The 12,303-nt window shown below is 39.3% G+C and overlaps 1 protein-coding gene across 1 annotated transcript; it reads left to right on the top strand.

Moving 5' to 3' along the window:
* The first annotated feature begins 107 nt into the window (after window positions 1-107).
* On the top strand, window positions 108-9,787 carry EIF2S1 (eukaryotic translation initiation factor 2 subunit alpha). The gene is made up of 8 exons (XM_057367478.1): window positions 108-212; window positions 2,026-2,267; window positions 3,718-3,797; window positions 4,171-4,322; window positions 6,534-6,640; window positions 8,079-8,176; window positions 8,823-8,966; window positions 9,251-9,787. The coding sequence occupies exons 2-8, from the start codon at window positions 2,027-2,029 to the stop codon at window positions 9,374-9,376; spliced, it is 948 nt and encodes a 315-aa protein (XP_057223461.1). The 5' UTR covers window positions 108-212; window position 2,026; the 3' UTR covers window positions 9,377-9,787.
* The last annotated feature ends 2,516 nt before the right edge of the window (window positions 9,788-12,303 follow it).

Here is a 12,303-nt window from a genome sequence, read left to right as displayed (position 1 = left end):
GGAGCCACCAGGGGAGACGCGATTGGCTGGGCCCGCTGTTTTGACCTCCCGCCGCCAGGGGGCGCTCGAGGAGAGCGCGGCCTCTCTCGCCTCGGCGTCGCGGCGCCTGCGCATTGAGGCGGCGGCGGCCGGGCGCACGCGGAGGCAGCAGCGGGGCCAGCGCGGGACTGCGGGGCGCGAGCGCAGCGCGGGACCCCTCGGGCCGCAGCCAGGTACCGCCGCGCGCCCGCCTCGCGCCCCGGCTCCTCCCGGCTCGGCGCGCGGGGCCCGCGGCCTTGGCGACCCGGCCTTGGCGGGGCCCGGAGCTCTGCTGCCGCCGGGTCCGCCTTCCCGGGCCTCCCGCCGGCGCCCTGCCCGACATGGGCTTTTCCTGCCTGCCTCTCCGGTGCGGCGGCGGCCGTGGGACAGCGCCCGTGTCGGCGGCGCTGATCGGGACTGGCTCTGCTTCCGCCAGTTTCCGCAGAAGCTGTGCGGCCGCGAGGGCCTCGGCTGRGGCGTGTCCAGCCTCTGGAAAAGATGATTACCAGTTTCGACGCGAGCATAGTGYTTCTCTTGGGGGCCTTCCACAGAAGGCCAAAGCAAAAACTTTGTGACTGGAGAGAGGAGTGAAAATGTTGTGTGTGCTAAGTGTTTTTTGTCCGCTCTTGCTTGCTGTGGCTTGGGTTCGTTGCTTTGTGGTGCAGTTTTCTCGTGTACCCCATAAGTACCTGCAAGATTGAGCAGAGCTGCATTGGGTGGACTGGAAAAGCCATCTGTAGAGTTTTCCTTTCGAACCTTGGAGTTCTTTGTTCAGCTTCAACTTACACAAAGTTATACAAAACCTTCAGTGTTTTTATAATACTTTGCTAGTCTGTATTTCCCCTTYTTAAAAGTAAGAGTGGAAATAAGGGTGGACGGGGTCTTCTGAATTGCGTGGCCATGTGTTCATAGCACTTGGCATTACCTTCCTACTCTGATTTTAAGTTTTCCTGTAGTTAGGCAGCATTGGCACTGCTGTAAAGATCATGACTAAAATTCTAAAATGGTAACTAAAACAAACCTGAAAGAGTGAGCATTTGGCTTGGCATCTTCGGCTCCTACTGCTGTAGAAAATTTTCTGTGTGAAACTTTGAGCCATAGACAAAATGAATTGAACTAACCTAKTTAGAAGAGCATATGGATTCATCATTAGAAAAATGAGGCAGTTTAAGCATTCCTTCTTACCACTGCTTGGTTATGAAATGTTATTTTTGCCCATATTTTTTAATGTATAAYGAAGAAATTCTGTTGGGTTTTTTCCCTCCTGACTAGCAGTCKGTTGTATGGGGGCCTTTTTTTACCTTTTCAGTACTTCAGGCCAGGCTAGTTCTGTTCTGATTAATGYCTTTGCTTTCTTTGCTGACAGTTGGCCTCTGGAGCAGGTCTTGCAGGATTACTCCAAACATCTTGTGCTGAGTGTAGAAAGTCATCATCTGGAGTCAGCGTCTCCTCAGTCTTACAGAAGCTTCCATCTGCCTCTTATTCTCTTAGCTTCACATACTGTCTTACTAAGTGCATACAAAATCCTTCATGAGCACTGCAGGCTTCTCTCCTATGYCCTCCTGCTCTTACAATCCAGTTGATGATCCTTGAGAGTCCCTTCCAACTCAKAATATTGTGTGAATCTGTGAAAATRTTACACAGTCTGATGAATTTAGATGATTGCCAGATGCACAGTGCCTTTCTACCACTTGAAGCCTTTCCAGTGTGCTGTGTATAGGTGGTGTGACAGTTGAAGTGGATAATGAAGKCTGGGTCGCAAAGCTTTTTGTATATTAATGCAAAAAAAGTTGCATCTTAGCAAATGGTTGTGGTAGCAGKACTTAAAATACAAGTTAACCTATTACTTAATATCTTTAAAAACCTAAGCACAACCTTACTCTAATTGCAAGTTTTTCTGTCACTATTTCTCTCCATTTTCCCCTGTCCATGCTGATTTATTGTTTGAAGGAGAAGGCAGTGATGTACTGTGAAATAAAATCTTTGTTTTTTCTACTCCAATTCCAGAATGCCGGGTCTAAGCTGTAGATTCTACCAACATAAATTTCCAGAGGTGGAAGATGTAGTGATGGTCAATGTTCGGTCCATTGCTGAAATGGGAGCCTATGTCAGCCTGCTGGAGTACAACAATATTGAAGGCATGATCCTCCTCAGTGAGCTGTCCAGGAGACGGATCCGTTCCATMAACAAACTCATCCGGATCGGGAGGAATGAATGTGTTGTGGTCATAAGAGTTGACAAAGAGAAAGGTATCTGGGGATATGATGGGCTGTATCAAGATTGAATTCATAGACAGAAATGCAGATGAACTAAGCAGTTTAGGTATTTGTGGGTTTTGCAAGGGCTGCTTTTTGATGGGCATTTAAGCAAAATAAACCATCAGTGACCATACCTATGATTATTGATCTGTTCATCTSCATCCTTTGGGAATTGGGTTCATGAAAGTAAATCACATCAGTAAAGATTTGTTTAAATAGSTCTTCATCCGATCAGTCACTGAACTAGAGGGAAGTGGAATTTTCTTTTGATATATGTGTAGATTTTCTAAGTCAACTGAAGAGARGGATCATTTGCTGTAGATACAAAAATCTAGATGCTATGCATTTAGTGCTCAATGTCAGTCCTGTTCATTAACAAGTCTCAAATTTTGTCACTCAGATAGATGATAAGTATATATTTRTTGTGAATTCTGTAGGTTACAAGTTAAGATTGTACAGGCAATTTTTGATTCCTGTCTTTTGAACATTTGAATCTTTGAAGGTTTTTTTAATGTGATTTCTATTGAGAGCATTCCAGATTTTGATAATACTATTCCATGCAATCTCTAAAATCAATACCCAGCTATAAAGAGATAATAAACTCTGAGCACATTTCCTAGAAATGTTACTGTTTGTATGATGTTTCTCAAGTAATATGCTTTTTTAGAATACTTGTGAAACTGCAGTTAACTCTGAGRCTAAATAATGAATGACAGGATAAGGAAAAGCAGATATGAAAGAAAGACAAGAATAAACTTATTTCARATAAATATGAAGTGAAATAAGTTTCCCAACATCTCTAATGAAGTTATACTTTTACAAATTAATTTTGTTCTCATATTAACACACCTGGAATTCATCTAGTGGTCTTTTATTGAACTTATTGGGAAATCTRTAGTTTGTGAGAAGTATTTTGTGAGAAGTTTCAAATTTAGAAGAGAGTTCAAAAGAAGTTGGTTTTTTTAAGGGTGAGCGTTTTTGTTAGGAAGTGGTTCAGAGCAAAGCTGATGGGGTGCCAGCCTTGAATTAAWTTTTGTTGAGCACTACAAAGATACACATTAAATTTGTTTCTTTGTATGCTGGTGTGATCTTTCTTTTTCCCAAACTGTACAGAACYGTAAAAATGGTTGCTGAGATATTAGGAAAATTCCTTCAGAGTTTACAGAGAAAATATCAAGGCAGTAATTTAAAAGAATGCTGTTTTAAAAAGTTACTATTGTAAGTACTTACAGTTGAAAAAAATTTATATCCTAAGTTGGGTCATAATTTGCTCAAATTCCTCAAGGTTTAGTCTTGTTTCTCTATGTAGCAACATACAGGGATACTGTAGGCAGGGGGCAAATCCTGAGCCAGAGTATTTGTTTCTCATGAKTTTCTCTTGAAGGAGTCAGACTTAGATTGCACAATAGCTGACACTTTAAAAAATTGTCTTCCACAACAGGTTATATTGATTTGTCAAAAAGAAGAGTTTCTCCAGAGGAAGCAATCAAATGTGAAGATAAATTCACAAAATCAAAGACTGTAAGTTGCCTTTCTATGTTTAGTCACTGTGTWTTTCCAGCTTTTTTCTTGAGCAACCAAAGTGTGCAGACATGAGATAAAAATACTGTGTTCATGTATTAGGCATACTCTGATTCTCATTTACCCATGCAAAGATATATAACCAGCTCATGTGTCCGTGCTTATTAAGCACTGCTTATTAATTAATAAGCTGCTTATTAATTAATAGATAAGAAAGATGCTGGTTTAGCACACTGTAGGCAACCTTTGACTGAAAAGACATGCAGGTAGTTTCAGGCTCCCATCCTTCCTGCTGTATGGTCTCAACACTTTGAAGAAGTTTTTGTCTGCATTCAGTATTTGGTTTGGGKTTTTGAACACTGCTGTGTTGCAGGTTTACAGCATCCTTCGCCATGTTGCTGAAGTCTTGGAGTACACTAAGGATGAGCAGCTTGAGAGCCTGTTCCAGAGAACTGCCTGGGTATTTGATGACAAGTACAAAAGACCGGGTTATGGTGCTTATGATGCATTCAAGCATGCAGTCTCGTAAGGACTTCTTTTATACTTGTAGGGGCTTATATCAAATGGTGGAGAAGTATTTCCTGAAACAGATCCATCACCTGTTCTTTTGGKTTGTTTCATTTGGTTTCTTTTCCAGAGTCAGTATGGAAAATATACTGGTCAAGTAAATCTAGAAAATTTTGACATCAGTCTTTCAGTTGGTTATTGTAGGTTTCTCTGTCTTACTGTTTCTTTCCAGTTCCCAATGCTCTTTAAAAGAAGGCTCAGAGATGACTTGTTTTTTGAGACAGTCTTCTTCTCTTCTTGAGAAGACTCATCTTTGAGTCTTCCACTGTGTACATCAGCTATATGTCTGAAGACATTTTTACTCWGAGCGCATTGTCACTCTTCCACTGCCCAGGCAGATTTTTTCTTTTTTAAATGCAACAAGCTGGCCTGTTGCTTCTCTACACTTCCAAACTTAAAGAATGGGATCATAAACTTAGAAATGGAATTAGGAACAGAAAGAGGTGGGAAATTGTGATACTAAGGAAGCAAGCAATGAGATGGATAGCTTTTATTCTTTTAGTAGAGTCTGATATTTTCATTTGCTTTCAGAATTAAAGTATTTGGTTTCCCTGTAAAGAATCTACCATGGAATTGTCAATTCTAAACCAGGTTTCTCAGTAAACATTTTCAATTTTGCCCTTTTATAGTGCACAGGCATGTGAGCGATGAACTGGAGTTGAACACTAGATGGCAGTAACAAGCCTTTTAGAAATGGCGTTGACTTYAGGAAGCAGGGCAGTCCGTAGTATTTTTAATTAGCTGTAAACCAGCTCTACGTTTTGGGGGAAGAAAAGTCTAAAGTCSTCATTTAGACTGAATGTGTTTTGTTTCATATAATAATGATTATTTTCTGGTGATAGCAAATTTACTGGTAATGGGCAAATCTGGACATAGTGCTGTAAAAGGAATTTCACATCACTCTTAACTGATAAATACTTAGTTTAAAAACCTGTATAATAGAATTTTTTTTAAAGGCCCTAGTTAGTCTGGTTGTTTGAGCTTCACTTGTATGTCTACTCATGAAAATTCCTCAGCACAGGCCTTTTGTTGCTCATTTGCTATTCAATTTGGAGCACAAACTTCTGAAGCATTCTGAAAACATCTTTCCATCAGTAATGCTTTAAGATTTTTGACAGTGGACAACAACTTCCATTTGTTCCGGTTGTGCTTCTATATAAATGTATAGCAATGGAGAAGGAGAATGTGGATATTGCTGCCTTCCTATTCTTGCTGGAGGGCTGTGTGAAGTTTAGCATTCCCTCTAGGAATTTGGCTTGATATGCCTTTCTTTGTACTGAGGATTAGTGTTTTGGGGTTTCACACAGCATGATACCTCTGGCAAAAATTAGTGTATTTACCTTTAAATCAGTAAAAATTCAACATTGGGGACTTACTGTTGAAAGCCTTCCAAATGCTTTAACAGGTAGATTTAACAGGATAGTTTGTAAAAAAAAACCAAAACAGAATTGTATGTCCCATAAATCACTTCTGCCATACAGGCTCATATTGTGGTCTGTAAAACCTGTCATGTTTCTGGGTTCTGTTTGCTTGTTTGGCCCTTCTCTCTATACTTAGTATACAAAAACATGAAAGATGATGTTTTATTGGCAGCAGAGACCAGTCTCTGTTGCCTGAGAATTTTAGGCCATTTTATTTCATGTTGGCCTGCCGGTAATATTGTAGGTGATCTGGCATTTTTTTCCAGAAAACTGACTTTTGTCTCTGTAGAACAGGAACTGTTTTTTKRRKTTTTTTTKGTTTTGTTGTCGGTTTCAGATCGATTTGGGATAAATTTAATACAGAACTAGAAAATCGTCACCACTTCTTCAAAAAAGAGCTGCTAATTTATATKAGTAAACAGCAGAGGAGTTCGCTTCTGTGGTCTCTGAATTTGAAACTATTAGCTTGGGATTTAACAGGCTTTTATCCTTTCCTTAGCCATGAGTAGCCAGTAGAAAAGTATCTGTCTGTGATCCAGATACTGTTAAAAAGGAATGCAAAATAACACAATGAGTATGCCATTCTACATTATTTTGTAGAATAGCAAAAATCTTGTGTTTGAATGAAATACTAAAATCATTTTAAAACTCCAGATTCGTTATGGATTCTATTTCATTAGATATGAGATTACCTTTATGTTGAAGGAACCATAAATATCAATAAACTGGATGCTTGTCTCATTCTCAGAGACCCTGCAATCCTGGATAGCCTGGATCTGACGGAGGAAGAGAGGCGTGTATTGATTGATAATATTAACAGACGTCTGACACCACAGGCAGTCAAAATCCGAGCTGGTGAGTTCTTCCCYGTGCTCCTTGAACATKTCTTGACACTTAGGTCAAGATTGTCTGTTGCTAAATATAAACTCAGTTAAAACTTACTGTACATAATGCTGATATTTGAGGGGAACTGTTCAGAATTGAGACACKTTAATCAAGGATTGCTTCAAAAATGCCTATCTRGGTTCTATCCCAAAGTGCAAAGTGGTTTGGCTTTTATTTTTCCTCCCAAAGTGCAGATTCCTTGGAACATGGACCAGTTGTCAGGATAGATAATGCTGTTTGTCATGTTACTTTAGCACACAGTGTAATATTTTATAGTTAGTACTGCATCTACAGTAATAAAAAATAAAGAAAACATTCTTTTTCATTATTCAGAGTTTTAAATTCATTGATTTCTTGACAGGATGATTGATTTCTGTCAGCACAGCTACAGCATACACCTTAGTCATTTGTCMACAAACATGTGAAAATAGTATTTCTGATGGGTTGATTGCAAACCATTCAGCAGGATATATCAGCTCAAGCCTATCACATCTCTAATGTATGAGCTAGCTTGTCTCTATTARTTTAGTGTAGGCAGAAAAGACTGCATGACTTAAGAAAACATACTTCGAAACTGTACATCTGGCTCCATCATGCTGCAGATTTTGTTCTAACTTATTAATTTTGTCATCAGCACAAGTGTAGAAACTTGCCATTGGCTTCTGTTCTCATCCTAAGGTGGACTGGGACGGTCCTGTGTGAATTTGTTCCTGAAAGCTCAGAATTAGTAGGGTTTTTTGAGTCACCTGGAAGTGAGACTAACTTCTTTGTGTAGCTTAGTCTTRTGCTATTGTTATGCAGGTAAATAGATCTTTGTCTTTTCGTTGGTCAAGGTATTACAGATATGACCAATGTTAGTTTATGCCTTATTTGTCAAACACCTACAAAGCCTATAGCTAACTATAATTCTAACCATATGTTAACCTTATAAAAATATATTCTAATGTTCCTCAAGTGATGCCTCTATGCCTCTGTTATAATTGCTGACAAAAATCTATAATTTATAAGATTATAAATAATCTTCAGCTTTCACTTTTCCTGAACTTTCATTTTCTCTGGTATTTACTGCTTTAATATCTTCATTTCTCCATGAGAAATACATAATTATTTCTGTTGTATTTATTGGATGAGAAGTGAGTGGATATGGGTGTATAATTTTGTATCCTAGCTTTTCAAAGCACAATGAAAATATTGCTTGTCTAAAGAATTTATAAAGACTTTTACCTCAACTTACAAGTCAAGCAAATGTGTAAAAATACCTTCCTCAGATTTGGGAGCTACTAAAGCTCTCATTGTGGGTAAACTTTGGTTGCTAAACAGGTTTATTGAAGCWTGAGTTTAAAAGCTTCAAATATTTTGCAGCTTTTGGTAACAGTAAAATTTTATTATTTGTATTTCTCTGTCCTAGATATTGAGGTKGCCTGTTATGGTTATGAAGGCATAGATGCAGTAAAAGAAGCTTTGAGAGCAGGCTTGAACTGTTCCACGGAGAACATGCCCATCAAAGTGAGTGTCAGTTTTAATAATGGAGTCAAAAGCAGAGTTTTCTGATGCTCGCAGGGAGCAGTAGTATGCAACTRCACTAGCCACATCAAGCCATGTGCCTGCCTTCCAATTCTTTTCTAGCAGGTCTGTAACACACTTCATTTCAGCTCTGTGCTGACAGTTCTTCCTGTGGTTGTGCAGTGSCTTTCAAAGTTCAGGAAGCTGTATTTATTCCATTCAATTTATTAAAGTCTAGTTTTAGCACAGTACATACTCGCTGTTCCTTTATGCAGCSTTAAAGTAGGGAGCAATAACTTTTGTTTTCAGGTATAAGATTACATAAGAAAAGGAAAGTTTGTTCCACTTACGTTTGAGTGTTGATAGAATGATTACACTATCCACATCTAGTTTTTCTTCCCCAACAGTTTTTGGATATTAAGTGTACTACTGAATAAGTGTTTTTAAGAAGAACTTGGAAGTACTCTCTCCTTTRAAAATGATTTTTTTATAATAGTCTCTTGTAACAGAAGAAAATCTTTACTTATTCAGTCATCATAAAAAAAGAAAACATATGGCTTTCAATGCTTTTAATTGTTTGGTCTAACTAGGTATAATATCTTTTTCTTTGTTACTGAGTTTTTTTCCCCCAATCTTTACAATKTGGTAGATTAATCTGATAGCCCCTCCTCGGTATGTGATGACTACTACAACACTGGAGAGAACTGAAGGACTGTCTGTTCTGAATCAAGCCATGGCTGTAATTAAAGAAAAAATTGAGGAGAAGAGAGGAGTATTTAATGTGCAGATGGAGGTAAGAGTAAATTACATTCTAAAATACAACTTTTTTCCTTGCAATATTTCTAAAGTAGAGTAAGATCAGTAGCACTACAAGAAATCTTAGCAAAAAAAAGCAGAAAAAAAATTTGAACCTCTGTGTTCCTGAAATAAATGGCCAAAGAATCTATTTTTCCTGGGTTTTATTATGTGGCTTCAGGATTTATTTTATCTCTTGCTCTTTATGTAGAATGAGTCTACAAATACATGTGACCTTTCTTTATGACATTTTGCCWTGTGTTCTTGTTTGGTTTTTTTCAGCCTAAGGTGGTTACTGACACAGATGAGACTGAACTTGCAAGGCAGTTGGAAAGACTGGAGAGGGAAAATGCTGAAGTGGATGGGGATGACGATGCCGAAGAAATGGAAGCCAAAACAGAAGACTAAATGCTCTGGGATACTTAGAAGAGACCATATAAAAAATTAGAAACCCCATTGCAAACACTCTGGACTAAATGTTTTCAGTATTGAAAACTACAAAAGCAAATATTGGAAGGGTTTTCCTGTTTTAAAAAGACCAAAATGTAAAAGGATCTTCTAAATAACATTAGGTGCAACAGCTTACACAAATTGAATCTTTCAAAAGGAAGGTGCCTAGTCAAATTCAAGACACAGATCTGGCCAGAAGGAGTTTGCAGCCCCACACTTAACACTTTTCATACATAACAATTCCTAATTGGTGATTACAGCTCAATGCATCTGTTAGTGATCTTTCCTGGGAGCAGCAAAAACAAGGGGAACAGTTTCTATTCAGAATGTATTTGAGCAAATATTCAATAAATTTCTGGGCTATGTAACTCTGAGGTTTTGGGTTTTTTCCTCCTGTCACATGGCCTAAAGTGTGAATATAAAACCTGGAACAGTTTGATCAGTGGGTGACTCCTCTTTAACACTGAAAGAGCCTTCTTTTATTAGTTTTAAATCAAGCTGAGAATGAGTGGAACAAAATGTTTTRCATTAACAAATGTTTTACTTACAAGTTTGTTGACAGCAGACTTGTTTAAATTAGCATTTCTTTTGGTTATGTTTTGCATTTAGGGACTGAGAACTTGAAAACTTTGGAAATAGCTTGTTTCCATTCCAATAAACCTAGCTGATAAATTAAAAACTACATGTAGTTGCAGTTTGCTCTGATGGGTGAATATAGCAGGAGCTTCAGTGAGCTTACGTATTTCAGAATGACAGCACTTTCTCTGAGCCTTCTGCAACATGACCTTCAGTTCCTTTGCAGAATGCTGGAAAATACTTGAATGTGCCATTGCAAAATGAACAGAAATATTTTTAATGGTTTTCTCAAAAATAGTGATTTGACTTCCATTAAACACAATAGGTGGGTACTCAGAGTAAAGAGAAAAGTATTTTAAACTTCTGTCACTGTGTGATCTCCATGCCAAAATAATTCTGGAAAGGAAAAAGCACTGAAGAACGAGCCACATGCTCCTAGGAGGCTTGAAGGAGTGCAATGAAGGAGTTACAATTCGTATAATCTGTGACAGCTGCTTTGGTGTGTTAACCGGTGAGCATTTTTTCTGTCAGTAACTTAGGTAGAAGTTTGTTGGATTTCTTCAGTAGCTACCTGAGCATTTCTAATTAGAACTGGAACGTGCTGGTGGGCACAAGTCTGAGTCAGTTCTAAGTACCTGAAAAAAATGACCAAGATTGTGAGTATGATAACAAGGCAGGTTCAAAAAAATGCATTGCAGTCACTTGCCATCCTGTGGCAGATAGAATCAGGCTGTCCCAGTTTGTTCTCCTGAGTGAATTTCAATCAAGAATAAATGAAAATAAAGGCATTGGTGGATCCATCTCATGCACTGCAGAAGCAGAAAGGAGGTACAAGATGGGTGATTTGGAGGCCCATTAGTKCTGGGGCTCTGCTGTGCTGCCTCAGTTAAGAGATCTTTAGGAGTTGCTGAGCTCATACCTGGTGTCTCAACCTATTTTCCTCTTTGTGGAGCTGCCTTTGCTTACCAAGGCTGAAAATGAGGGGTTTTTGTGAATGTCTTTGTTGAGTTGCTAAATCCAGGCAGCACATTCCTGCTGATCATTAGCTGCTGTGCTGGTTGCTCAACTGCAGTCACAAGGCCAATCTCCACTGGCACTAACATAGTCAGCTGAAGGGAACAGGTGTAACTGTGGACAGGGCTTGGCCTGATGTGTTAATTGTAAGGATCTCGGGTGTGACTTCCATAACCCAAATTCTGAGATTGACCACTTGTGAACAGTTTTCCTTATAACATCTGGTAAGGACTCAATACAAAAATCCAACCCAAACGGGTATAGTGGCTCAGGTCAGGCACAGAGTCTGGTAACACCCAGTATCCTGTTTCTGATGAGGGRAAGTAGTGATTTCTAGAGAAGGGGTGCTCTGTTTGCTTGGGGCTATTGTGATTTGTCTAGTTTTTAATATAGTGACAATTCCTTGCTGTTTTCTCTCCGATTTTGGCCCGTGGAATTTTTTTTTCAGGTGCAGTGGAGCTGTTGTGTTGTTCTCCATAGCAGAATCTGCACTTTGATTTTTAAGAGTCTAGACAATGAAACAACTGTTTCCAAATACTTCCACCTTTCTACATTTAATTTTTAAATTGTTGTTATGTCAGAATACTATTGAATGCTTGTTATCTTTCACTTTTATCTAGAAATGTTTCATCATCCTTTATTTTGATGTGGTTTGTTTTCATCCCTAATCCACGAAAGGAGCTAAATGTTTAATGGGAGGTGCTGCATTGGAGGGCAAAGTCCTAAGAAGCTGCTTTGAAAAATGTGTTGWCTGTAAAGCCCCAGTGCTGTGTGTGACATGATGATACACGCTGGGCACGGCAGAGCATGGGACGGGGTTTTCCTTTGGGCGGGTTCTCTGAATCAGCTGTGTGTGGCTTCTTGAAGGACTGSGAGGGAGGTTCCAGCAGGGTCTGCWCTCAGAGCTGTGGAGGCTGCTCCTCCCTCTCCTGGAACCCTGAGTAGCATCCTGTGGACTTGAAGCCGGCTCATCCTGGCCATCCCAATCCAAATTCTGTAGCATATAAAGTATTTGGAAGTCACTTTGAAAGGAATAAAATGTCAAACACTCAACTGTTCTTTTTTTTCTTATAATACCACACTGACATGTGGAAAACACTCTAAAATGGATCTGAGRAAATGGGTGCTCTTGTCTTCAGTGAGTTTTAAGTCCCGCAGAAGATTTGATGCAGAGCTCCCTAAGTTTATACAGATCATGTCCTTTTCCACCGGAAGGGTTAAGTGCCAGAACTTGCATTCCTCGCCCATGTGTGAATACGACAGCCAGATCTACTGATTCATTTTATACTATCTGA

The sequence above is a fragment of the Malurus melanocephalus genome, unplaced genomic scaffold (assembly GCF_030028575.1).
Source record: "Malurus melanocephalus ecotype Western Australia unplaced genomic scaffold, MMel_1.1 scaffold_2, whole genome shotgun sequence".
NCBI classification, from domain to species: domain Eukaryota; kingdom Metazoa; phylum Chordata; class Aves; order Passeriformes; family Maluridae; genus Malurus; species Malurus melanocephalus.
This window is presented reverse-complemented; position numbering and strand designations above follow the sequence as displayed.